This window comes from Populus trichocarpa, chromosome 3, assembly GCF_000002775.5.
Source record: "Populus trichocarpa isolate Nisqually-1 chromosome 3, P.trichocarpa_v4.1, whole genome shotgun sequence".
Classification (NCBI taxonomy): Eukaryota; Viridiplantae; Streptophyta; class Magnoliopsida; order Malpighiales; family Salicaceae; genus Populus; species Populus trichocarpa.
In genome coordinates, this window is record NC_037287.2 from 416565 (window position 1) to 441026 (window position 24462).

The following is a 24462-nucleotide window of genomic DNA, read 5'->3' on the forward strand; positions in this document are numbered from 1 at the left end:
AACATTAACCTCATCCTGTACTCAATTATTGTTGGACTGGACTTCTTTTTCTTTCTTCTTTTGTTTTATGTTTTAACCAATACAATGACGAGGAACGAAAGGATGATTACTGCTCCGGCCCTGCTGCTTCCCCGGCTTCAGCATTTATGGTATCGTTAAGGAGACGTTGCCGAAATGTGGTAGTGATCAACGAATTAGAGAGCAGAGCATCCATAGAAACTCCTTGCAGGGGATTCTTATTCGTAGATGATAGCATAGAACACATCTCTTATGCGAATAATCTGACTCTCAAATTTGATTCTGACTTGTGGGGGACAGCACAACGCTGGGGTAGATTTACTTGGGATGATACAATCTCACCAACAGAAGTTTCAGCCGTCCTCTTGGCTGGGAAGAGAATCGTTGTGCTCAAGAATGAACCTGGACGATCACATCAAGGGGCAACAGATTCTGTGACAGAAGGTTGTAATGAACATGATCGTCAGGGCATGCATGACGATGACACATGGATTATTGAAGATATCTATCCTCTTCCTGCTGGCATGAATCTAAGGATCATGGAATACAGCATTCATTATCTACAGAGCACCAGCTACTTTGGCGGGAGAAAGACAATTCATTCCATGACAGGGAGTGTGCAGGCGCACTATCGGGAGGACTGGTTGTGCCCACCTTCTTAAGAGTTATAGCATGTTTTCAAATCCCTCAGATGCAAAGCATTGAGTTTGAACCTCACTTGGCGAGACTTCACCGTGTTTACTTACTTTTCCTCGGAGTTGCTTAACATTAGTAACTTAATTATTTCATATGCATATGATGAAACATTTAATTTATTGTTATCAGAAGATCACTGTATTATTGTTTGAGCAATGGTTTGGATGCATGCATGACCAGGAAAAAAGGATAGATCACCATTGCTTTGTCTAAAATGTACGATAATAAACCATGTTCCTGTTCTGATGCGGACATGAAGCGGGAAACAGGAGGAGGAACATCTGGAGGACTACTGGCTTGTACGAAGAACAACAGGGATACCCCCCTCCCCCCCACCTGGATATCCACACCATATCAAGACATGAATCAAGGCCTCGAGATTAGCAGTCCCACTCGATCGGAGGAGTCTGCACTTGTTGACAATGGCGGAGGGCCAAACTCAAGCATCCCAACTCTTCTCCAAACCACGAGAAAGAATTGCTTTTCTACTCGGGATTCAATACAACAAATACATCTGTCAAATCGAACAACCTCATCCCCCCCCCCCCCCCCCCCACCTGCCAACTTGGAGAGAACTAAATGGAAAATTTTAGCGCATGTAATAATACATCTTGAAATCTAGAACTTGTAAACTGCAATGCAATATATACACACAAACACGCCTATTCCACTCTTACAGATCTACCAACCTGACGTGAGCTTCAGAAATGTTCCCCGCTGGAGTGGGAGCAACGCATGCAGCCACCCACTCAACAATAATGCACGAATAATGAATTTGTATCGGGCTTTATCTAATATCTATAGGATGAACCAGATGGCGGTGGTGCGGGTGGCATCCGATTTGGTGTCCGACGGCTGCCATTTGCGCTTACATCACCATTCTGAGCTGGATCACTGTTTCGTCGACTGTGGGACCTGGATGGGCCAACAGGTCCATTGGCTGCAGAATCAAATGCATTCCTCCAGTCTTCTCCTGACAAGGATCCATTTGTTCTCGGGCTGCTTTCTGCGTGTATTTAGCATTGCAGGTATTAAAAAGAGAAAAAAAATCTGAAAACATAGCAGGAGTGACAAGTGATTCTCTTTCAAGAAAAACATGCAACCTCTGTAAGACTACAGCAGTCGTTAGGAGAAAGTCAAATGAGGCAGACTGGCATTTATGGCTAGGACGGTTCACAATGGAATGCCGAACCAACATGAATCACTCTCCCTACAAACTAAGTTCAACTGCCACCATCCACATTTAGGTTCTAGGACAAGCAATTTTCATGAAATCAGATTCAGCAGCCACCACAATACGCAGACAACAAATTAGAAATCAACTCCATGAAGTTACTATGTAAAATATATACTGATGCTGTTGGTTATATTATTATGAAAACGCAGGCTAAGATACATATGTGCATGAACAAGCACCAACATATAGGTGAATTGTAGTGTTTATAGCCACCGTTACCTGCTCCACTACCATCAGACCAACTGGATGCAGCAGCAGCTCGATTATCATGGATGCTAAGTTGCCTAGTGAGTTTTGAAAGAAGAGAAGACTGTTTCTGATAACGTTCCCTCTTCCTCTTTACATTCTGGTCCTCCTGCAGCAACTCCTCAATCCTTGCTGTGCTTTGTGTACTAGCCACCGAAAATTGAGTAACAAGTTAGTCTTTTACCAAGAAAATTTGGCAACAAAAAAGAAAGAAGAAATTTCCATGGCACTTAATTGGGTATTAAGTGCCACATGCAGGACATCAACTTCCATTACGAATATATCATGATGCATTCCGACAATCTTTTACAGAGACAAGGTTAGGAACAATTGTTTGCAACTCATAGGGCATAAGCAAGAAGATATTCATACATTACAAAGGCGAATAACAGTACACCAACCTAATAGAACTATATAATTGATTAAGCATGTCTTCTTTGGCTTTCTCCACTTGGCAAAGAACAACTGCCTGTTCAACAAGAACGAAATGATAAGTACTTCAAAAAATTTTATCAACAATTGAAAATAATATGATGATTGGCATTCAAGAAAAAGAAATACTTTTGGGACATTGGCACCAAGGCTGTTGAGAACAGCTTCAACGTAGCCGCGTACTTCTTGTGACATCCACCGAAGCTCTTCTTCAGGGTCGGCAGGTCTTCTAGCCATTGTATCCTAAAAAGGTGAGCAAATTAGAACAAATGCACAAAACAGGCACAACCACCTTTACTTTAGAGATGCTGATATTCCATTTCTTAAGAACTAAAATACTATGAAGAGGAGTAAAATTCTAAAAATCACAAATTGAAGCTGATGTATATAATGGTATCCAAAACAAAACAAAGAGAAATTCCAACTATCACTGGATAACTCACTAGGGAACCATCAGACATGCTCTGACGCATGGGAGGACCAGATTCACTAAGCACTTGGCCTCCTTTTGACTGGATGACATTTCTCAACTTGTTTAGCCACTCAACCTTATCGCCCATGCTCTCAGCTTTTAATACAACAGCACTGTGAGCTGCAAAACACAAAAAAATGGAGTGTTAATCAGCATGTATGTGAAACAGTATTAATTTATTTATTATCCTTTTCTTTTCAGGGGAGGGTGAATGCAAAAAAGATTGAGAAGCAAGCTAAAGATAAATATTGATACCTTTCAAGACAGTCTTATATGGAACCCTACTAGTTATTTTGAACACAAGACTGGGTCCTTTCTCAGAACTTGGTCCATTTGCCTTTTTATCCTTGGAACTTTTTGAAGAGGTTTCTTCTTCTTCAGAAACTTCTTCAATACTGCATTCCTGATTGTTACATCCAAAGATTAGGATAAAGCCTTAAGCATGAGCAAAAAAACATGTCAAAATAGGCATTGATTTCAAGTTTGGTCACTTTGAAATTATTAGGGCAAAATCAATACACTAGTTAACATATTCATTAGTCCCATCAAGAATTTCAGAACTTATAATAGTAGGTCAACCTGAAAATTTGCATCATAGAACTTCTAGTTTTTAACTTACCATGTTAGCAATAGCAATAAATACAACTTCTAGTTCAGCCATAACATGGCATCATTCTAAAAAACTAATTATTATACATATGAATTCCAGAAAGGTTTGCTTCAGTGACTGGTAGGACTTGCATTATGTTTTATTACCACTTGAAATTTCCTTCTCCTGGTGAGATCCTTACCTCCAAAGTAATAACACCACGGAATTGTCTTTCTTCTTGCTTTTTTGTGTAACCAAGCTGCAACAAAAGGTAACTATTATAAGATACCATGCCAGTAAAGAGAGTAAGTAACCTACAAACAAAGGAGTGGTAATGGTAGAATAATGAACGATCAAATTCAAGGACTAATGAAGGGGGTGATAAACATTATTCCAAGACCCGATTTCTGGATGGGTGACAACTTTTACCAATGGCACCAAATAACAAGCAACAAATTTCTAATAACTTCCTTAACAATTTTAAAGATGATAATATAATAAAAAAGACCTCTTCTTGAAACTCGATGGCATTTTTTTATGTAACATTTTAAGCATTACATTCATTTCAAGCATACTTTGCAAGCTTGACATGATACTCCTACATAATAGGCATTTTAATGTGACATAAGTACATGCTTATGCAAATTTGTTAGATTTACAGGAGTTGATAAATGCAGCGCTGTGTTTGGTAAAGGAACATGTCAACTGCAGTACAAAGGAGATCAAATTACCATGCCCTCACTATATGTTGGCCTAAACATTATATACTAACCTTGCCAGTTTTTTCATTCAATACAAACCACCGCTTACTCCAGCCATTAAGTTTTCCACTTTTCTTTAATAAAAACCCTGCATTTCCAGAGCAGAATCAATGACATGTGGAAGTAAAACAAATAAAAGCACTTCCACAAGGATCCAGCACCAATCTTCCTTTCCCTATTGAGTACCTGAAGTCTATCTTTGAAATCAAAGTTGCAGATACAATTTACTGAGTAACAAGAGAACGCACAACAAGCAGGCAGCCAATAACAAAATAATAATAAAAAAAAAAAACAGCTGCACATTCATCACCCCTCCTCCCAACATAACAATAATAATATCAATAAAGAAAGAAAGGAAAAGAAAGAAAAACAAACTGAATTTGTTAAAAATAGTGCTCTCTGCACAGTTTGGTCACATTTTAATTGCCAGGATATTCCAGAATATTGGTCCACCATAATTTCTAAAGAACAATTACAGTATATTTCACACATGTTAAGCAAAATTTATGTGTGCACGCACCTTAAGCATGCTTGCAGATGAAGACACTGATTTCTGTATTGTTTAGACAAAATTATCAGTATGAATAAGTTAAAGTACAAACCTGCTGTTATCTCACCCCCAGGCCCAGCAGTTTTCAAGGCAGATCCCTCTGGTGCATCTTTATCCTGCTGATTGGATTTCTCTTTCAATGATTTCAAGCTTCCTCCAGATTGTTGACCTGTTTGGGGGCTGGTTGCCTAAGTGATACATTGAAGATAATTAATACATGTGATGAGAAAAACTGATAAAGGCTTTTTTGTGTGAGCTGAGGATACACGCATGTAAATCCAATTAAATTTAGAAACAGCAAATAGTCACCCTGTTTAAGATAGACTGCTCAGTGTCAACCGCCTTTTTTGAAGATTTGTTCTTTAGCTCGTCCTCACGGCGCTGCCTATCCATTCTGATTAAGATTAAGTAATGACGGATCAGATAGACAGAAAGAAAATCCATGGAAACTGTCACGTATCACAAAAGCACACTTTATAAATTAAAACAATAAATCATTTGGGAAGAAAAATGCATGCAAGTGAATTATAGGAAAAAATTTATTGAGAACCTACATTTGAATATGTCAGTACAAGGCTTTAGTTTAAGCATACAAAGAGCTTCCCTTGCCATTGTAATTTATTCTCTTTCCTATATTTCTTTTAGACGCTGACAAGAATTTGATAAAGGAAAATTGAAAATTCAATGTGTTATATATCACAACACATGAGACTCCCTTACTAGAACTTCTGGAGAAGCCCTTACGAATTTAAATCTGATTAACCAATAAATCAATATGGCCCCATCTTCCAATTCAGGAGTCTCAGATTGGGGAGGCAGGGTTTCTCATAATCTAGCTGACACATCATATCAGTAACCAATATAACGAGTTATTAAATAACCGACAACAAATGACATGGAAAGGTATCAATTTTTGAAACAACCTTGGATGATAAACACAAAGTTCACATTGCGGAGGCAACGTAAACTAAAACTGACAAACATAAGGAAATCATTTAACAACATGATAAATTAGAAACTTAACAACAAAATGAAATCAAATACAGATGCCACAACAGACACAAAGAAAGTATATACTTACCTACCAAGGTTAAACATTGAAGTACATCCTTTTTCACCAACAATGATAATAATAATTTCAAAAATAAAAGGCTCAATATTTATCTACATTTCACTTTGAAACATACCGCCTCTGCACCAATCGGATGAAGTGTTGAGGTGGAACAAACACACGCTCCATATCAACTAGGGCAACTACCATTTTCTTAGCTTCATTTTTAAACCCATCAAGCACAGAACTTGCAATTGCCACAACCTGTTCAATAAAATTTTAAACTGAGATCCAGAGTTCTAGACAATAAAACTTCTTACATAAAGTGTACAAAAACAGCAGCTAGGCTGCAGTACCTCTCTCTTGAAAGGAGGATACCTTCCAAGTCCAGGAGTGGCATTTGCAGCAGATGATACAATATCCAGTAGTACACGATGCACCTATTTTACAACCACCCAAATAAAAAGTAACTCAAGTTAATTGGTAGCAGGAAAAACTACATGCACACCCATTGAATAAGAGTTTTAGATTAAGCAATACCAATAAAAGAACAAACTAAATCATCAAAATTTTGGAGTCTCTTCTTCCCTAGAAAATTTATTGCCTGGAATATATGGGAACTGCAGAATATTAAATTGAAAAAAAAAGAAAGTAGAATTGATAAAAAATGAAAATGGTCACCAATTTTATAAAGTAACATATGATACACGTCAACAATTTTACTTGGGGATTGAAATTTGAAAACTATTATATTACCCCAAATTGTTTATGCCTAGTTTTTGTGATCTGATACATTCAGATTGGCTTGCAGAATATGATGATTCCGCAACTTGCAAAGGGGAATCAGGTGTATTCATGATTTATCAAAACATGAAAGATATCAGCATTTTGCAAAAAGATTTGCTGCTGTGAGGGTTAGTGCAAAGACCAAGGAGCCACAGGCATGAGCACGCATGTAATCATATTATAATTGCAACATTCTTTTCTTTTAATTGTTGGATTGAACAGGTTTTGATTTCAAGTAAAATATTTTGGTTAGTCGAGAAGAATCCAAAGATGGAATATATTCCAAAGTGGCACACATAAAACTGTACCTCATCAACACACAGCTTTGAGGGTTCCTTTGCCAGCTCCAGGACACCTTTTATTAAGGACCTCAACCCCTTCTCTGGAGATATAAGATAAGGTTGATAACCATCTGCTTCTAGGACAATCTGATATCAAGGAAACATGCTTCAAGAGAACTTCAAAACATTTCTAATAAGAAAGAAATACAGCATAAAGTTAGAAGAGAAGAAATACCCTTTTGACATTGTTTATGTCAAAATGCCTATCTAAAGGTAGCTGCTTGATCCTGTTTGGAAAATTACCCTCAAAACTCGCAACAACTTTCCAACCATTACCCTGTAAATAAGCTGGGTTAAAGAAACTATAGTGATTGTACAACAGAACATGGTTTTCAAGCCTTAAAAACAAAGATAATCAATGTAAGTCAAATCCCAGTCATGATCCTCAAACTTTAAGAAGTGCGAGACAATTAACCGCAGGCACAATCATACTCTTGCACTGTAAATAGAAGTTACATTTATATACATATATAAGTACAGTGAAACTATGCAGTATTAATTATTCTTGGCTCATAAGGACATCATAACTCAAGCACATATATCCTCAACTAAATTTATAAACTTTCATTTCTTGAAGTCCCTATTCATATTCAATTTCCACACAAGTTCAAATTCTTTGAACATGAGCCCTGGAGTTTCAGTGACATTCATCAGGCTGCAAGCACCATATTAACAACTAATCCTGTGAATTTGAGGCATTTTCTTTTAGCTTTGAGGAATCTCTGACATTTTGAGATTTTATAATTTTCTGGCACATAATATAGATCCACAATGTTAAATAGTTGCGTCAAAGTTTCAAATAGTATCTACAATAGAAAAAGCAAGTCTACATGATGAAAGATGAAAGCAAACCATATTAATTTAACAAAAGTTCAGAGGCCATTTTTTCCTTTTCATATAAACTATAATCATCCTGACACGGGAAATATCTGTAGTGTACTGTCACTAGTCTCTCTTCCAGTTATAATAAAAATGATGCATAAGATGCTTCAAAAAGAAACTACTCACTTCACCACCAACAAGATGCAGGAGAAATTTGTCTTCAAACTCACGGCAGAGCTCCAAAGCTAAAGCTCTTGTACCTTCAGAGCTACTAACCATTTGCTCGCCAAGCCTTACCATTTCGTCTTGAACTATTTGAGATTTCCCCTGAAGCCTACAGTTTTATCAAAGCATATAAACAGCATTAAAGGTCTAATGGACACAAAGCATCATAATACAGGAGAATCCCAGACCTAATCTAGCAATTGTCTGATAGAGTGACAGTAGATAATAATTTTCTAATTCTTGTCAAAAAGAGGGAAAATGCCAGAGAGAAGGAAGCAATATGAAGACAGCAGATGATATTTACGACAGTTTTGGAAGAAAAAAAACAGATAAGTTAATAGAAACAAAGATCAAGCAGCAGCAGCAGGAGGAGGAGGAGAGGAGGAGGAGACAAGGAGCAATACCCAGAAAGGAGACTGGGAAGCCTGAGTTTCATGCGACTACGAATCTGACCAGCAAGGACATCCACCAGAGCAACTCTCCCAAGCTTGCTTTGAGGGGCTCCAGTCAATATAGATTTTAGACTTTCACTTTCAGCTCGCCAGGCAGTTTCCAAAGAGCTCTCGGATGATGCACTTCCAGATTGCACTGACGCTATGGAAACAGATTGACCGATCAATGCAACCCATGGAATGTCAGATGTTTTTGGTGGTCCCTGATTCAAAAGAAGAGCTTGAACAGCTGCAATAGCTTTTGACTCTGTAGCTGCTTGATCAATTTTACTAATAATGCCAACTGTTCTGGTACCTATAATGCAACACAAATCATACTTAAAACTCAAATAAAAAGTCTTCAAAATTTTAAAATTATAGATCTTTTTGAAAAAAAGATAGGATGCAAGCTTAACATTGACTCACTCTCTGCATCATATTCCTTTGCAATTCTGAGGGCTCTAGAGGAAGAAATTTCTGGCGCCTGAATAGCAGGTATTACAACTAGCAGAATAGCATCATTGTGCTGAACATATTCACTGATCTGGCAGAGCAAAAAAAAAATTGCCATTAAAAGAGCTTCCAATTGCACTGACTTAGAAACGAAGGGAAAAATAAAAAAAAGACTTTCCAAACTACAGCAATTTTTATTTAATAAGCACCAAGAGGTACAACCCATACAAAAACAGAGCATCAAGGGTAGCCACCCACACAAACTATAACAATATTAGTTATAGAAAGAGCCCATTCACAAAAGAGAAAATCTGAATCATATACAGCAGGAAAAGAACCAAAATATTGATTGACCTTTGAAGTACAGCACCTGATACACAGAAATAATCAGAAAAGAGAAACAAAAGAATCGCACATGTACCTACTGCAAAAACTTGAAAACCAAAAATAAAATAACACCACTCACCATCGAGTCATCTACGATTCTTTGATCCACCCCAGGCAAGTCAATCAATTTCAATGGAGGAGCTGAACATATCAGAGGAAAGAAATTAATTAAAACTGATGCAGGGAAAGTGCATGAATTGGTGAATGTTGTCTTGGTGTCTTTGCATGAATAATCTGCACTAAGACCTCATTAATTTGACACTGCCCATGCCATCTACGTAACTGGATAATCATAGGGAAATGCCATAAATGATCTGCATTGCACCATTTTACTATTATTTTCCAAAAAGTCTTTACAGACAATCTTTAAGTGAGGAACAAACCTGTACTGGTACGAAGTTTCAGATATATTTCATCACGACTCCTGCCGGAGGAAACCTTGCTAAGCCTTTCCTGTAGAGAATGCCGAAGAGCACCTATGACGTACCAAATTAGAGAAACCAACAAGAATCAGAGACATTAAACAGAAAATTCAAGATAAACAGATGCCGCATTGGCAAACAAAATGCAATTGAAAATTTAGTAAGAGAACTTACTCGCAGAAACCTGTTGATTTTTGCTATCAATCTGTAAAATAATTGATTTACTGCTTACGGAACTATCCCTACTTAAATCTATGCTTATCGGAGCCCGAGTGGCTCCATTTTCACCGGTGGGCTGCCAAAATCATAAGAAAAAACTGTCGTCAGCGGGAAAAATGGCATCAAATCAACAACAGTGCAAGGGAAAAGCAAGCTTACCAAAACAGGATGTCCGATTAAACTATTCAAAACAGCAGATTTACCCGCACCCTGTTAAAAACGAGAAAGCTCGTCAAAAAGTTCGGATATTCAAGCATTCATCTCCTTTCTTTCTTTCTTTCCTTTTGTTTTAATCCAGACGCAAAAAGAGAAGACAACCTTATCTTGCGTTTTTCAACAGTTTCTATATTTGAATCCAAACACAGCCTTAATTGCAAAGAAACCTATAAACAGATCCAACGATCTAACATGCATTTATTACTTGAGAGAGAGAGAGAGAGGAACTTACGACATTGCCGAGAGCGACGACATTGAGGAAAGTAGAAGAGCGTCTGGAAGAAGAAGGAGAGGACGACGACGACGAAGTTTCATCAACGTCTTCGTCGGCAAGCAAAGCAGATGCTTGCCTCATAGATTCCGAAAGCTGAGTCAATTCTTCGATCGCCTCCATAACTGATTAAAATGACGATGATAGTATATATACTTCTATGAATGCGAAGATTTGCAGATCTCAGAAGGAAGGAGAGGAGAGGAGAGGAGAGGAACCCTGAGATTGGATCTGGGTGGGTAGAGAGGAGATTTGATTCAAAAAATTGGGGATGCAGCTCTCTTTTAATTATTACAAATTTGTTGCCTCTTTTTTTTTTTTTTTTTCTTATAAACAAGCCAACCCAACAAAATGCATGTATCGCGGGATGGGTTTTTTATTTCCTTGCAGAATGGTCCTCTAAGTTTCTGTTTTCTTTTTTAGGGACTAAAAGTGATAGTTATTACGAGCATAGTTGTAAAATCTAGACCGATCCGGGGTGGGAATGAAGCTTGTGTCAGTCAATTCAGGTTTGAAAAAAAAAAAAAAACAGTTAACCCTGACTTGTGAATGCACATAAATTTTATTCTTAAAAATCAAAGACCAATATACAATTTATTTGAGGGCACTTGATTAAATAAATTTGTTCAATATTAGGAATAAAATTAAAACTTTTAAGAGTTCACGGACGAAAATGTAATGTTATTCAAAACCTAGGGGGGCTATATCCCTTCAAAGATCAGCCAGTCCACGTGACTTAACAGCATTAATCATCACCTCAATCTTTCGTTTCTGCAGATCGCTATCAGTTTTCATTGGCCTGCTAATATTAGAGTTCAACAACCCTTAGGGTTCTCTGTACTTTGGAGTGATGATGAACTTAACCAGCTTTAACTCAAATTAGGCCTTTCTGGTCTTCAAAATATCGCATATAATCTTATTCCGGGAGAAACAGCTTTCATCTTATTGCTTTCACAGTTACATTATAGTAAAATCTGTGCCCTGATGAATCCTTTGTAACCTACATTGTTTCTTCCCTTGTTCGACAATGGCAAGGGGGAGGTAACAGCTCCATAAGAACGAGTCCTTACGGGCAGCAAGGATTACATAGCTTGCTCACCTACTTGTGAGGTTTAATATGTGGGTAAAGCCCCAGTATATGATCTGGTGTGAAGTCATGCCGAGTCAGGATTCCGACAATAGGAGGCCTCTGCAAAAAAGAGAAATTTGAGGAAATCTCTGCATGAGTATTCACATGGATTCTAAAGCTAAGTGTTCATATGCATATTATTAACACATGTATAACATTGGGAGAGTCATACCCCTGGTGTCTTCGGCACCACACACAAGTGTCTAAGGCCAAGTTCGCGAAAGAGAACAGCAGCTTTAGCTAGAGACATTGTTTCAACCACGGTGTATGGAGATGTGTTAGTAATAGGATGGAGATCAACATACATCTCCATCTCCTCCTCTGTGATCTCCAAATCCTCCAGCTTCACCCCTTTGCCTGATCCAGCCTTTGCAAAGTCATGTGCCTTGAAACTCTTCATGATCCCTGATCCCGTCTTTACTCTCTGTTTTGTAAATTTCTTTCCTCTTAGCAACACAAGCAGATGAGACCTCAAGACAAGCCCACACAATTCTGGAGCATCTGAACAAGGCGGCTCATCAATCACAGGGAATCCATTATGCCCTGTTACTTTCAAAGCAAGCAACAGGTTCCCTACTTTTTCAATCCCAGAGAATGAAACTAATGGACCAGAAACAACATCACTTGCAACAAGATGTCTCATGTATGGTTCTGCATGGGCTTCCATGTACGGAAATCCTTTCATTCTCACCATTTGATCATAAATACCCTTGTTGAAACTATCGGCCACTGTTTTTGAAATGAGGAGCACTAGCATCATTAGTGGAAGCATAAGCAGATCATTAGTAAGTTCAAGAAGTATGACACAGAGAGAAACTGTCATTCTCATGGTGCCACCAAGGAAGGAGGCAGCTCCAAGGAGGGCACAGAGACCCGCATCAAGATTAGACAGAGGGCCAAGCATTGTTCCAATAAGACGCCCATAAGAGGCCCCAGCAAGAATGACGGGGATGAAGAGCCCAGAGGGAACAGCAATGCCGTAAGTAACAATGCCAAGGCAATAAATAGCAAAGAAGAAAACCATAAGGGTGGAGAGGTGAAATTCCTTTTCACTACCGGAAGTGAATAGGTTGCGGATGGCATCATCATTGGTGTTGAAAACGAGGGAAGCAAGGTCGTTGTAGTGGTTTGGTGGACACTGGAAATTCTTGAAGTTGCCAGAGCGACCTTCAGTTGGGCATTTCTCGGCCAGGTGAGGGGGACAGGGAATGCACTTCGAAAGCCATGGGAGACCATAGGAGCAACAAGAGGTCAAAAGGGAAATGACAATAACAAGCAGGATCTTAAACGAAGGACCCCTCCTGTAATTTGTTCAAACCATCAGCATCAACAAAAATATTGTCGGTCATTCACTAATTCCAGCATTTCAAACAACTGGGAAACTAAATTAACAAATCTGCACGACAGAAAATTATCCTGTACTAATAAGCATTATTCAAAAGCGTTCAAAAAAGTTGGAAAGATGAAGTCAAACAGTCAGTAGCTGAGGGAAAATGTTCTACAATGGAAAATTGCTGGGTCAGTCCCTTCTGAAAATGTACACACACACACACACTCTTTTCCAAAGTTATGTTTTAACTGCTCAGTATGATGATAAATATAAAGCATGACTATTCATGAGAAAATGGCGATGAACATTAACAGTAAAATACTCATTGATACGATGAGACTTTTCAGGGCATACTCATTGATGAGGCTGTACGTGCGAAGAACCTTGTCGACACAATAGTTGTAAAGGCTTCCGAAAACGCCTCCTATCACTCCAAGGAACACAACTGCTAGTAGATCTGGGGTGCTGTAAAAGGCTTTTCTAGAATTTACGTCAAACATGATCAGACCTCCTTGTCCAAATAGCCCACATTTTCCAGATCGGCAAAAATCTATGAGACCTCTCAATACGACTGCAACTACAGCTGTCGTAAAGAACGTCCTCCAAAGAAGGGCACTCCTCCACCTGAACGAAATGGGAAAATGATATATTTCACCCAGTTGTAGAAGAAGGAAGAAAAGAACACTTTTGTAGAAATGGGGAGGGGAGGATGATAACAGAACAGGGAGTTACCAGGAAGCAGCTTCTTCAAGGGCAAATAAGACCCCGCCAACAGGAGCACGGAAGGCAGCTGCTACACCAGCAGCAGAACCACATGTAACCAAATCTCGCCGGTCTCGATCATTTTTGAAGTATCTCAACCATTTCCATGTCAAATGATACTTGCGAGAACCACCCTGTCCAAGTAAGGAGGCTATGCAAGCACCAGTATGTACCATGGGTCCTTCTTTACCAACAACAAATCCAGCAGCAACTCCAAATATGGACCCGAAAATCTGAGAGGTTCAAATTAAATATAAGAACTTCAGTACCCAACAAGGATCAAATTTCCTGAACCGCTTCTAAATTGATCTCCCAACTCACATCAGTGATGAATTAGCTCATCATGTATTAGAAACAGTTATAAGGAAGACAGTCAACAACAAAAGGCAGGAAAATTAGCTGCTTCAGAGAATCAAAATAGCTAGCATTTCCACAGACAAAAGAAAGTATAATACTTCATGAATAAAAGAAATACTCAGCATAATAAACATCTGCAGCAAAAGCTTCTCACATTAAGAGACACTAACAGAATTCTTCTCTTTGTTTAGATTTTGCTTGTGTTCTGATGAAAAGTTCAATGGGAAGAACTAATGCACGTGGTTTGGGACTTGTTGTTTCACCTCATGTATTCTGACAAGGTAGTGTATTCACATCCAATCTCATCAAACATGTAAGCAAAACCCATGAGGAAGGCAATTCGACTTGAGTTGGGTTTCGAGGAGCATATAGTGGCTTGGCCACCAAAATATTCATTTGCATGCAGAAAAATCAATGACATTCTTTGTTAACTGCATAGTTTTTTTTTATGCCTCAAACAACAATGTTGTTGCATATAACAGAACTCAAGTGGTCCTTTATGCTAGCAGCTAGACAATGCAAGAGATTGGCATGCTTCCCATTTGAAATAGGTGAATGAATGACTAGCTTTGAACTCGTTGGAAAATGCTAGTTACAGATTAATGTTTGGAGGCTAGACGATGAAATATTAGAATGATTTGTCTAATTTTGATGCAGGTCTAGTAACAACTAGAACAGGGTTTTCAGATTTAATCTACAATTTTATGGAAACATGAGAGTTGGATCTGGCCTTTATGTCTTTGTATACATTGAATAATTATGGGAAACAACTTGATTTAAAGCATTCAGACAATCACTGAATTCCAATAATTCTATAGAGGGAACCGGTAGAACCTATAAAGTTCGCGGGGAGAGAGTTGCAGATAGTTTGTGATTCACCTTTACAAAGAGGGTAGCAGGAGCCAAAATAGAAGGAGCATCTACACCATTGAGGTATGCTTTAACCTCAGGTATACCAGAGCCTGCTGCTGCAGGAGCAACGTAAGCACAGAGGGCTGCAGCAGCAATAGCCAAAACCACGTTGCAACCAGCATAAGTTGCAAATGCCTGATAGTACCTGCACTGAAAAAAGAATCATTTATATCATTTTTTTTTTATTAAAAGAAAACTAACATAAGCATCTAACCTGTTTCATGATAAAAACATAGCCGATTATATTGTTAGTACAAGACAAAAATCTAACAAAAACTTGATTTGCAGAACAACAAAAAAATGAGGTAAAAATATCAAGCTGTTCTGTTATATCTAGAGAATTATGTGTCCTCAAGGAGATCCCCAATACTAGAAATTGGTTCCGACTTGGGGTCATACGTTGAGATCTAATTGAGGATTGGGTGTGGAGGGGGGCCTGGGGAGGACTACCCCCATACATAGCTCAATGCCTGATGGGCCTCCGAGTGCACCAAAAAGTTGTTCGTAGAAGTATAAAATATGAATATGGTATAATATCTCAAGAGAATTAACAGAAAATAATAACACTTTATCATGAAGAAAAACACTTGCAGTGATGATTTGGCTTACTTGTTCTCAAGCATGAGATTGTTTGTCAACAGAAGTTTGAAACCAGCTATGTTTTCAACAGCAAGGTTATTGAAAAAGCCGACAAGCCCTGTACCTAACCCAATGAGGAGAGCAAGTGTCCACTTGAGGACAACATACTGATATATCTCAACCTTCTTTCGAGACCTCCAGTCTTGTCTAAAAAGTTCATTATCAGCAATCCTGCCAAAGTACATTCCAGTGGGTCAGAATGCGGTAGGAACAGAAGATTACTTCTAACATCAAATGAAGCATTGCTTAGAACTTTCAACAATCTATTCTCCCCTTCAATAACCTTATTTTAAGCATTTCAGCATTTCTATTCTTGGTAAGGAGAGGTGCTAAGGCACCAGTGAACATCCTATGGCTACCGAAAGGCTAATTACGGCCACCAACTGAAAGCCATGGGAGAACAGAAATCTGGGAAAGCAAGCCTAGGAAAGAGGCCTGTTCCCCCACATAAATTTAACAGCCCGATTCTGTAAGACCAAGTACAGCCTCAATAAACTAAATGACTGGTGATAAACATAAGATCAAGGTCGTCAGCCTCTATCATTTACAGTAGTTAGTCCACCTTTACTTTCCTAACAATAACAGCTTCCACTCTGTAACTCCTAGAAATGCTTCTTATTGAAAATAGCTTCTTGTTCAACTTCTAGTAAGTGCCCGTTTGGCAACGCACTGCGGTCACACCTGCATTTCGCCAGCAAAAGCATAAGAAATTATGCTTTTGCTGAGACGCACCGCGTTGCAAAACGGTGCCTAAGAGTGAAGGGAAGGCGGATTGCACAGTAAAAACCTTGCATAAACTCGAGCACGAAATGGTGATTTCTTAAAATTACAACGTTTGATTAATGCATTAAACAGCCAATTTAGTTCTGGAAAACTACAAATAGTTACCAAGCTACCACATCAGCATCATGGCTCGCTCGAGAGCGACCTTGTTTGTTCTAAGCCAGAATCAAACTGCAAAAGATTCAGAATTTAGTTTCTTATTTATCCTAAATTGTCTTTGCGCGCGCGCACACATACACTAAAAAAAAAGTAGAACAAGAACATACAATACAAATGTCCCTTTTTTTGTCATTTTCCCTCCGTTTCTAGCTATCCAAAAGAAGAAAAGAAAAGAAGAATTGATATGATGGGAAGATTTTAAAAAGAAAATAAAGAAGCCATCAGTAATTCTTCTAATAAACCAATTCACCCTCACATTTAACAGAAAAAAAATATTTAAGAAAAAGGAAGAAGAAGAAGAAGATTGGGACTTACTCATAATCAAGGCTTTCAATAGGGCAGGTATTGGCACCAACAATGGCAATCTGTGAAGTATTATTCTTTATATTCCTAACAAGAAACGGCTCTCTCAACATTGACACACTGTGTTCCTTATCATCATCATCTTCTATCTCAAATCCATTCCCTTCTCTACTACTATGATCCTCCTCCATTTTCTTCTCCCCCTTTTCTCTATCTCTCTCAAACTTTCTCGGTCTTGGTATTTGCACGTCAAGTATATACTATATACTATACGAGGGGGGCAAGCAGTAACAAATCTGTTTCCTTTTAAGCTGGATTTTGAAGTTCAAATCAAGAGCAACGGGACCACCTTTTTCTCTTTCCTGAACAGATAAAAGCGAAGTTTGAGTTGTCTGTCTTACGTTACATGGGAAGACAGAGAGACTTATGTCTTTGTCATCTGATTTCCTCAGTTTACTTCTATAAATAAATAAATAAATAAATAATCTATCAACTTTTTTTTCTTCTTCAAAACTATTTTGAAGATATATAAATTTAATTCAAAAGATTTTTTCTTTCTTTCTCGTATGTATCTACCCTTTACTTAATGAATGCGTCACTTTTATCTTATTCCATCATCCAATTAAACAAATGTTTTTCTTAAGGAATTAAAAATCATTAAATATAATGTATTATATCATTTAAAGAAATACAAGATACACTACACGAATCAAAGTATACACACACTAATAAATCAATCATGAGCCACGTTGTAACGCAAAGATCCAGCTTACGTAGAGTTATATTTTATATTATTTTATTTTAAATTGATTTAGAACACCCATGATATAAACCTTGAAGGGGATAAATTTGATAAATTTGTGCTGTATACCTCCATCAGAGAAGAGGGATCCGTTACCGTTTTGCAAGTTCTAATGTCCATGAAGGAAACAAATTTGCCATGAATTTTATGGTGTCGTATCAATTGGGATTTTATAGAAGTACATTGGGATTGTCAAATATATCCAAGATGAGTCTGAGTTCATGTGCCCACCAATCTCTTGAGTGGACTCACCAAAGCGACGGCCTGCAACTTTGTTTTTTTTCTTTTCTTTCTTGTTCATTTGTCTCCTTTCCATGAGGCAACCGCACTTCTTCACATTTTGTTTTACCCCCAATCCTCTGCCCTTAATATTTTGAAAAGACATTAATTATTCCACGAGAGTCTCTGCCCTAATACTATATTTATTTGTTTTTGCGTAATAAAATATTTTTAAAATTTTTTTTACCTTTTTTACTTTAAATTAATATATTTTTAGTGTTTTTAGATCATTTTATGTGTTGATGTCAAAAATAATTTTTAAAAATTAAAAAATATTATTTTAATATATTTTCGAGTGAAAAGCACTTTAAAAAACAACCACAACTACAATAATTGAGTTTTAACGAATCAGGTTTAGATAATTAATTATCAAATCAACTCGAGTTTTTGATTAAATTAATTTTATTTTTTGTATTTTTTTAACTTATATTGGTCTAAACCGGTTCAAATTTTAAAATAATATTATTTAAAATAATATTAATTGAGAAGATGGGAGTTAAGGAGATGTTTTCACTTGGAAAGAGAAGATTAATATCATTATTTAACATTAATTATGATTTATGAGGAAGGTGGAAAAAGAAAATTCATGAATTTTAAATATGGAGAGAAAGAATACTATAGAAAAAGAATTTAAAGAACAACCTTAAATAAAAAAAATACGGGATATGTTGAATAAAATACTATAGAAATACAGGATATACCTGAAGCTATAATTTTTTTTATAGGCTCTAGAAGAAATTTCTTCTCAATAAATTAACTCTTGGAATATAAAATATAAAGTGAGGACATGTTTTTATTGTATTTCTTGTTTTAGAAATATATAAATTTATTTTAAGACTATTTAAAAACCAATTTATTTTATGTCCGTATTTGTTTTTATTCAACTAGACATGTTTTTTTTTTTATCTGTCTTTCGGACATTAATCAATAAATGGTAATTATGGTTTGAAAAAGAAAGAGAGTAAAACACACGACCTTATTAGGTTCTATAATGGAGTAATTGCATTTTTGAAGACTTGAAAAATAAGGGGCGAGGGCAATGGGTTCGCACCAGCACAAAGCAGTAGACCGTTTCTAACTCTTACTAACCGTAATGACAACTTGGTGGCTAAACACCAACTGCTTCCTTCCTTCCTTCCTTGTACACCTATTCTTGCTTCCTCTCTCTCCTCCCCTGGTCTCCACCTATACAATTACAACAAAGACTCAGATTCTGATTCTCCGCATCCCTATCTCTCTCCTTAAACCACCTTTCTTTTTCAATCTCCATCATCAACCACACTGCTTTCTATCATAACACTCATCTTTAAAGTTTCTCTCTTTCTCTCTTTGTGGAGTATGGTGACTTGATGCCAAGTGTTGAATCGATATTCTTTTTCTAGTGATTTAGGCCCTTTTGCTTTTCTTTATGAATTCTTCGAGTTTCCCATTTGGGTTTGATTCAAAGATCTAATTTTTCTTTTGTTTTTGTGGGATAATTTTAGAACCCAGGTTTCAAAACTCTTGATTTCTTTGATTTTCGGGGTTAAATCAGAGTTTTACTTGGTGGGTTTTCCTTATTTTCTTTCAGCATCACTGAAAGTTGTGTTTTCTCTGGGTTGCTTGTTGATGGTTAGGATTTATTTTTCTGGGTTCAAGTTTTGCGGTGAAAGAGTTGAGCTTTGATTGAGGAAAAGAATTGAGAGATTATTGGGAATCAGTGATTGGGGTATTGACTTATTGAATGAAAAGTGAGAGAGAAAGGGAAATAGATGGCAAGGAATAGAGGGGATAAAGAAGAAGGACCTGAAAAGCTCATGGGTTTGCTTAAACTGGTTCAAATATTGTCGTTGTTGGTAATTTTTGTTGCTGGTGTGATTCTAGGCTTAGCTACTAGTTCTCACATCAACCGTTACTTTACTTCGCAAGCACAGTTGTTTCTCACTAACAACATTGCTTCAGCAAAGCTATCTGATAATAATTGTACAGTTGTGAAGCCTTGTGAGAAGGTTGATTTTTTGAATATGGAGAGGTTTGTTCATCCAGACAACGTGATTCATAGCATGACTGACGATCAGGTCTTTTGGAGGGCTTCTCTGTTGCCACAAAAGAAAGGGTATCCCTTCGATAGAGTACCTAAAGTTGCTTTCATGTTTTTGACTAGAGGACCTTTGCCACTGCTGCCTTTGTGGGAGAGGTTCTTTAGGGGTCATGGCCAGTATTTCTCCATATATGTTCATACTCCTCATGATTATGTGCTCAATGTTTCCAGTGATTCCCCATTCTATGGAAGAATGATTCCAAGCAAGGTATGCATCTATTGTATCTGTTTATTCTGATATCTATTAGCAATATAGTTGAAATTTCCATGATATGGATGCTGTAGATGTAGTATCTTTTTATATTGAGTTGGAAAGGGCTAGATTAGGTTATGAGTTGCGCGTGCTCACCGGTGATCAGATTAGTGGCCTATTCAGCTTTGGATGTTGGGGTAGGAAATTAGGGGGAGTTTGGAAGTGTGGTAGATATTGTTTTTCAAAGTGTTTTTCTATAAAAAATACATGAAAATAATGTTTTTTTAAAAAAAATTTATTTTTCATATCAACCTGTTAAAACGATTTAAAAATATTAAAAAAATTAATTTAAAATCAATTTTTTTTTTTTTTTTATGAAAAGCAAGTTAAACCTCAATACAGACAACAATTACAAGGGCATTATTTGTCAAGGGAAATGATGCAACATAGAATTCTACGAGGGTCACTACACAAAACTCTAATTTAAAACTTTATTACTAAATATTTTCTCTCCTAAGAATTCTAAGATAAACAACCCTTTATACTAGTTTTTGGTCTATCTTAAAAAGGAAAAGAATTTCAATCAATAATTATAGAGTTTTTATAGAGATTCCTAAACTGAATAGGAAAAGTAAAATTACCAATCTCAAAATTTGTTTTCCTAAACTGAATTGAAAATAAAAATAAAAACAGGAAAATATTTTCTGAAACTAAATAGGAATACAAATAATTAAGGGAAGAGATACTTCCGCTTAAAAGTCCTCCCTCATGAGGAAGTCCTTAACCCCTATGTAAAAGTTGCATAAATATTCTAAATGTTAATGAATTTGCATGTAAATGTCTTTTCTGGAGAAAGTTTGTTGATGAATTTTCCACAATTTGTTTCTGTACACATGCGCACAATTTGTATGGATACACATCCTTTTCCCTTAGTTATCTTCTCCATGTTCTAGTTTTATAATTCTCCACTATTGTGGTGTTGTTTTGATGGAGTATTACTTCTGGAAATAATTTCTGCAAGCTTTGTCTTGCTTTCTTTGGTATAATATAGATAGAAGCTTGGTGAATCTTTTGACCATTTCTGACAAGATTATCTTTTATAATGTTTTGGGCATTTGTGGTTCTCTTGAGGCAGTGTAAAACAACCATATGATCACCTTTTCAGTTGGTCCATTTCATTCATTCCCATCTAATTGTTGTAGCTTAAGAATATAGCAGCATAATAAATACCGGGATCGCATGAAACATCAATTTGAAGGTTGAATGGACTGCTCCTGAGATCGTGCACTGCAATAACAAATCATTTTCTTCCTTGTCAAATCACTCTATGGATCTTGCATGGAGAAGCTCTTTGCAATCATCTAAATGCCTGCGATTAACTTACACGTGGATGTCCATTACAGATACTCACCAGCATACAAAATGCATGCGATTAACTATCTTGCCACTTTGCATTGACAAGAAAGGTTGATATTGGATGCATTCTGCAGTTATGCTCTACAATCACTGTGGTTGGCATAATAAGATGCATTCTGTTGGTGTTTTTTATTTGTTGATGAACTTCTCTGGTTACTAGAAACGAATTGTTTGTTACGGACTAACTAGCAGATTTTGTCGGGCTTGTAATTGCATTATTTGCTTTGTGTAATTGCAAATAGAAGTGATGTCTTGTATTTGCATATGAATTTTTTATTTTTTTCTCCTCTCCAGGATGTTGAATGGGGATCAGTATCACTGGTTGATGCTGAGAAGCGCCTTCTAGCCAATGCCCTACTGGATTTCTCAAATGAACGTTTTGTTCTTCTGTCTGAGAGCTGCATCCCAATCTACAATTTCCCTACTGTCTACAAGTATCTCATTCGTTCAGAATACAGCTTTGTCGAGTCATATGATGAACCCACCCGCTATGGACGCGGCCGCTACAGCCGGAAAATGCTTCCTGATATTCATCTGTACCAATGGAGGAAAGGGTCACAGTGGTTTGAGATCCAACGTGACCTGGCTGTTTATATAGTTTCAGACACCAAGTACTACACTATCTTCAAGAAATACTGTAGGCCTGCTTGCTATCCTGACGAGCATTACATTCCAACTTACCTGAACATGTTCCACGGGTCACTTAATTCAAACCGGAGCGTGACATGGGTTGATTGGTCCATCGGGGGACCGCACCCAGCAAGATACGGTGGTGGTAATATTACCGAAGACTTTATACAGTCCATTCGGAATAATGGCACACAATGTTCCTATAATTCAGAAATGACATCTGTTTGCTACCTCTTTGCTCGGAAGTTCGCTCCAAGTGCATTGGTTCCTTTGCTTAGCCTAACCTCGACAGTAATGGAATTTTAATTTTCCTTTTCGTTTCTTGGTAGAGGTAAGATATCATCTCTGTAGTGCTCTTACTCATTGATGGAGCTGCTGCTACAGCTCTCCGAAAAGTTTTGGTATGGGGCCATTGTACAGTTAGTTTTCTTAGGGCAATGAGGTTTTCGGCCATCGAGGCAATGACTATTTGTTCCACACTTTTTTTTCTTTTTTTTAGAATATGAGGTAGCTTTTCGAAGAAAAGCAACTATACAGAAAGGAATGTTTTTTTTTTTTTTTTTTTTCTCCTGCGTTTATTCGAACAATGAAGCGAAAGGCATGATTGAATATCGAACTCTTCTGCTCAGATGAACTAGTTCTTGTCACCCATGGATGAGTAGGATCCACAGACCCTCTGATGGCCAACAATCCAAGGGTGGTAGACTGGGCAACACCTCTTTGGTGCTCCTTTTCCTTGCACAGATAGTGTACATTTGTCCTTGTGTCTGTATTCAAATTAAAGAGAAGGAGGAGCAAATAAAAGCCTCCCATCATTTCCTGCCACTGGTTCTGTAACCCGCGTTACGTGAGACCCTGCTAGCCGTAGCAGGCTAGGCTTGGGCGCAAGATGCCCAGCTTCTTCTTCTTTTCTTTTTTTGAATGAGCGGACGCCTCCAATTGTTTTTTAAAAGAGCGACAGGTGATTTTTTCTTTTCTTTCTCAACATCTAAGTGGCCCAAACATAAAGCAATAAGAACCAAATAAATAGGTAAACCAAAACTTTAAGGTGCAAATCGAAGTTTTCCATGATAATAACTATAGGAGGTCTGGTCTGTGTCTTTGTTAAAGTTGGTCACGTTTCTTTTATTGTTTTAATTACCAATGAAGTCTTGGAAAATCAATTTTTAATTCATTATTGGAATATTGTTAAACTTGGTCAGGTTCAGGTTTTGAAGAACTTGTGTAAACCTGCTCTTTGAACTCAACATCACCCGCCCATATATATATATATATATATATATATATATATAGAGGAACTCTTCTTGCTATCTAAATTAAATACATAGAAAAACCCAACTCATCGATCCGATATTTATTAGGTTTGAATTATGAAATTAATTATCTTTTTGCTGATATATAATTATATTACACACTGCAGGACCATGATTCATGAGGTTCTCAGCTCGTGTCTCAACCAATCTCCAAGGGAGTATTGTTCCATGCTGCTTGAATTCACAATTCACAATTTAATATAGAAACTCTTACAACCTTTTCAATTCACAATTTATAATTATATCTTAATGCTTCTTATTTCTTAACATGTAATAATAACTGTTAATATCTTTCATCTGCATGGATAAACTCGCTCATTCGAGGCGGTTCGGATTGATATTTACTGTGTTGGGATGAATTTGTCTTCCCTATAATAATAATAATACACACAATATAATCATGCATGATTATTAGGCTTGAATTGAGAGTCGGTTTAAGGTTAATTCTTTATTAGTATATATATATATATATATAACAAGTAAAACTTTGAACAATTTTCATCTCGGTGACTGTGGCATTTTGTTAAATCTTAGTTAACAAATATATATACCTCATCAGACTGCTTGATTGATTCAACATCACCCGGTGGATGGGATGTCAATTTATTATATATACCATTTGACTATAGAAGTTCTGACTGCCTTTTCAAAACACAATTTATTTATTATTATGATCTGATCAGAGGCTGGTCTGGCGCACACTTTACTTGGGTCAGGCTACTGCAGTGCTGGGCACCCTTGATCAACCCA

General features: G+C 37.2%; 3 protein-coding genes across 3 annotated transcripts; 1 reads left to right on the forward strand and 2 right to left on the reverse strand.

The window, feature by feature from the left end:
* Window positions 1-1279: 1279 nt before the first annotated feature.
* On the reverse strand, window positions 1280-10931 carry LOC18096593 (dynamin-2A). The gene is made up of 22 exons (XM_006385130.3): window positions 10587-10931; window positions 10298-10348; window positions 10094-10214; window positions 9881-9973; window positions 9577-9638; window positions 9084-9201; window positions 8631-8973; window positions 8188-8335; window positions 7355-7456; window positions 7147-7266; window positions 6409-6492; window positions 6189-6316; window positions 5311-5395; window positions 5054-5189; window positions 4463-4539; window positions 3893-3949; window positions 3357-3504; window positions 3073-3221; window positions 2759-2872; window positions 2599-2666; window positions 2171-2343; window positions 1280-1720 (listed from the first exon to the last, which is right to left on the reverse strand). Exons 1-22 carry the CDS (start codon window positions 10746-10748, stop codon window positions 1506-1508), a joined length of 2754 nt encoding a protein of 917 aa, XP_006385192.1. The 5' UTR covers window positions 10749-10931; the 3' UTR covers window positions 1280-1505.
* A 360-nt stretch (window positions 10932-11291) lies between these two features.
* On the reverse strand, window positions 11292-17381 carry LOC18096594 (chloride channel protein CLC-c). The gene is made up of 7 exons (XM_006385131.3): window positions 17012-17381; window positions 15725-15925; window positions 15083-15260; window positions 13817-14079; window positions 13439-13708; window positions 11927-13055; window positions 11292-11814 (listed from the first exon to the last, which is right to left on the reverse strand). The coding sequence occupies exons 1-7, from the start codon at window positions 17188-17190 to the stop codon at window positions 11725-11727; spliced, it is 2310 nt and encodes a 769-aa protein (XP_006385193.3). The 5' UTR covers window positions 17191-17381; the 3' UTR covers window positions 11292-11724.
* Window positions 17382-19101: 1720 nt separating this feature from the next.
* Window positions 19102-22958, forward strand: LOC18096596 (glycosyltransferase BC10). Its single transcript, XM_006385133.3, has 2 exons — window positions 19102-20368; window positions 22064-22958. The coding sequence occupies exons 1-2, from the start codon at window positions 19832-19834 to the stop codon at window positions 22703-22705; spliced, it is 1179 nt and encodes a 392-aa protein (XP_006385195.1). The 5' UTR covers window positions 19102-19831; the 3' UTR covers window positions 22706-22958.
* The last annotated feature ends 1504 nt before the right edge of the window (window positions 22959-24462 follow it).

Bases quoted from the DNA above. Each gene is read 5' to 3' on its own strand.
- LOC18096594 (XM_006385131.3), bottom strand. From the start codon at position 17,190: ATGGAGGAGGATCATAGTAGTAGAGAAGGGAATGGATTTGAGATAGAA. The intron at 14,080-15,082 runs GTGAATCACAAA...TGAACCTCTCAG, and splicing joins CTGCTACCCTCTTTGTAAAG to ATTTTCGGGTCCATATTTGG. The intron at 13,056-13,438 runs GTATGCCCTGAA...AACAAATTACAG, and splicing joins ACGTACAGCCTCATCAATGA to GAGGGGTCCTTCGTTTAAGA.
- LOC18096596 (XM_006385133.3), top strand. From the start codon at position 19,832: ATGGCAAGGAATAGAGGGGATAAAGAAGAAGGACCTGAAAAGCTCATG. The intron at 20,369-22,063 runs GTATGCATCTAT...TCTCCTCTCCAG, and splicing joins GAAGAATGATTCCAAGCAAG to GATGTTGAATGGGGATCAGT.
- LOC18096593 (XM_006385130.3), bottom strand. From the start codon at position 10,748: ATGGAGGCGATCGAAGAATTGACTCAGCTTTCGGAATCTATGAGGCAA. The intron at 8,336-8,630 runs GTATTGCTCCTT...ATAAAACTGTAG, and splicing joins CTTCCCAGTCTCCTTTCTGG to GCTTCAGGGGAAATCTCAAA. The intron at 4,540-5,053 runs GTTTGTACTTTA...CTGGAAATGCAG, and splicing joins TGGGGGTGAGATAACAGCAG to GGTTTTTATTAAAGAAAAGT.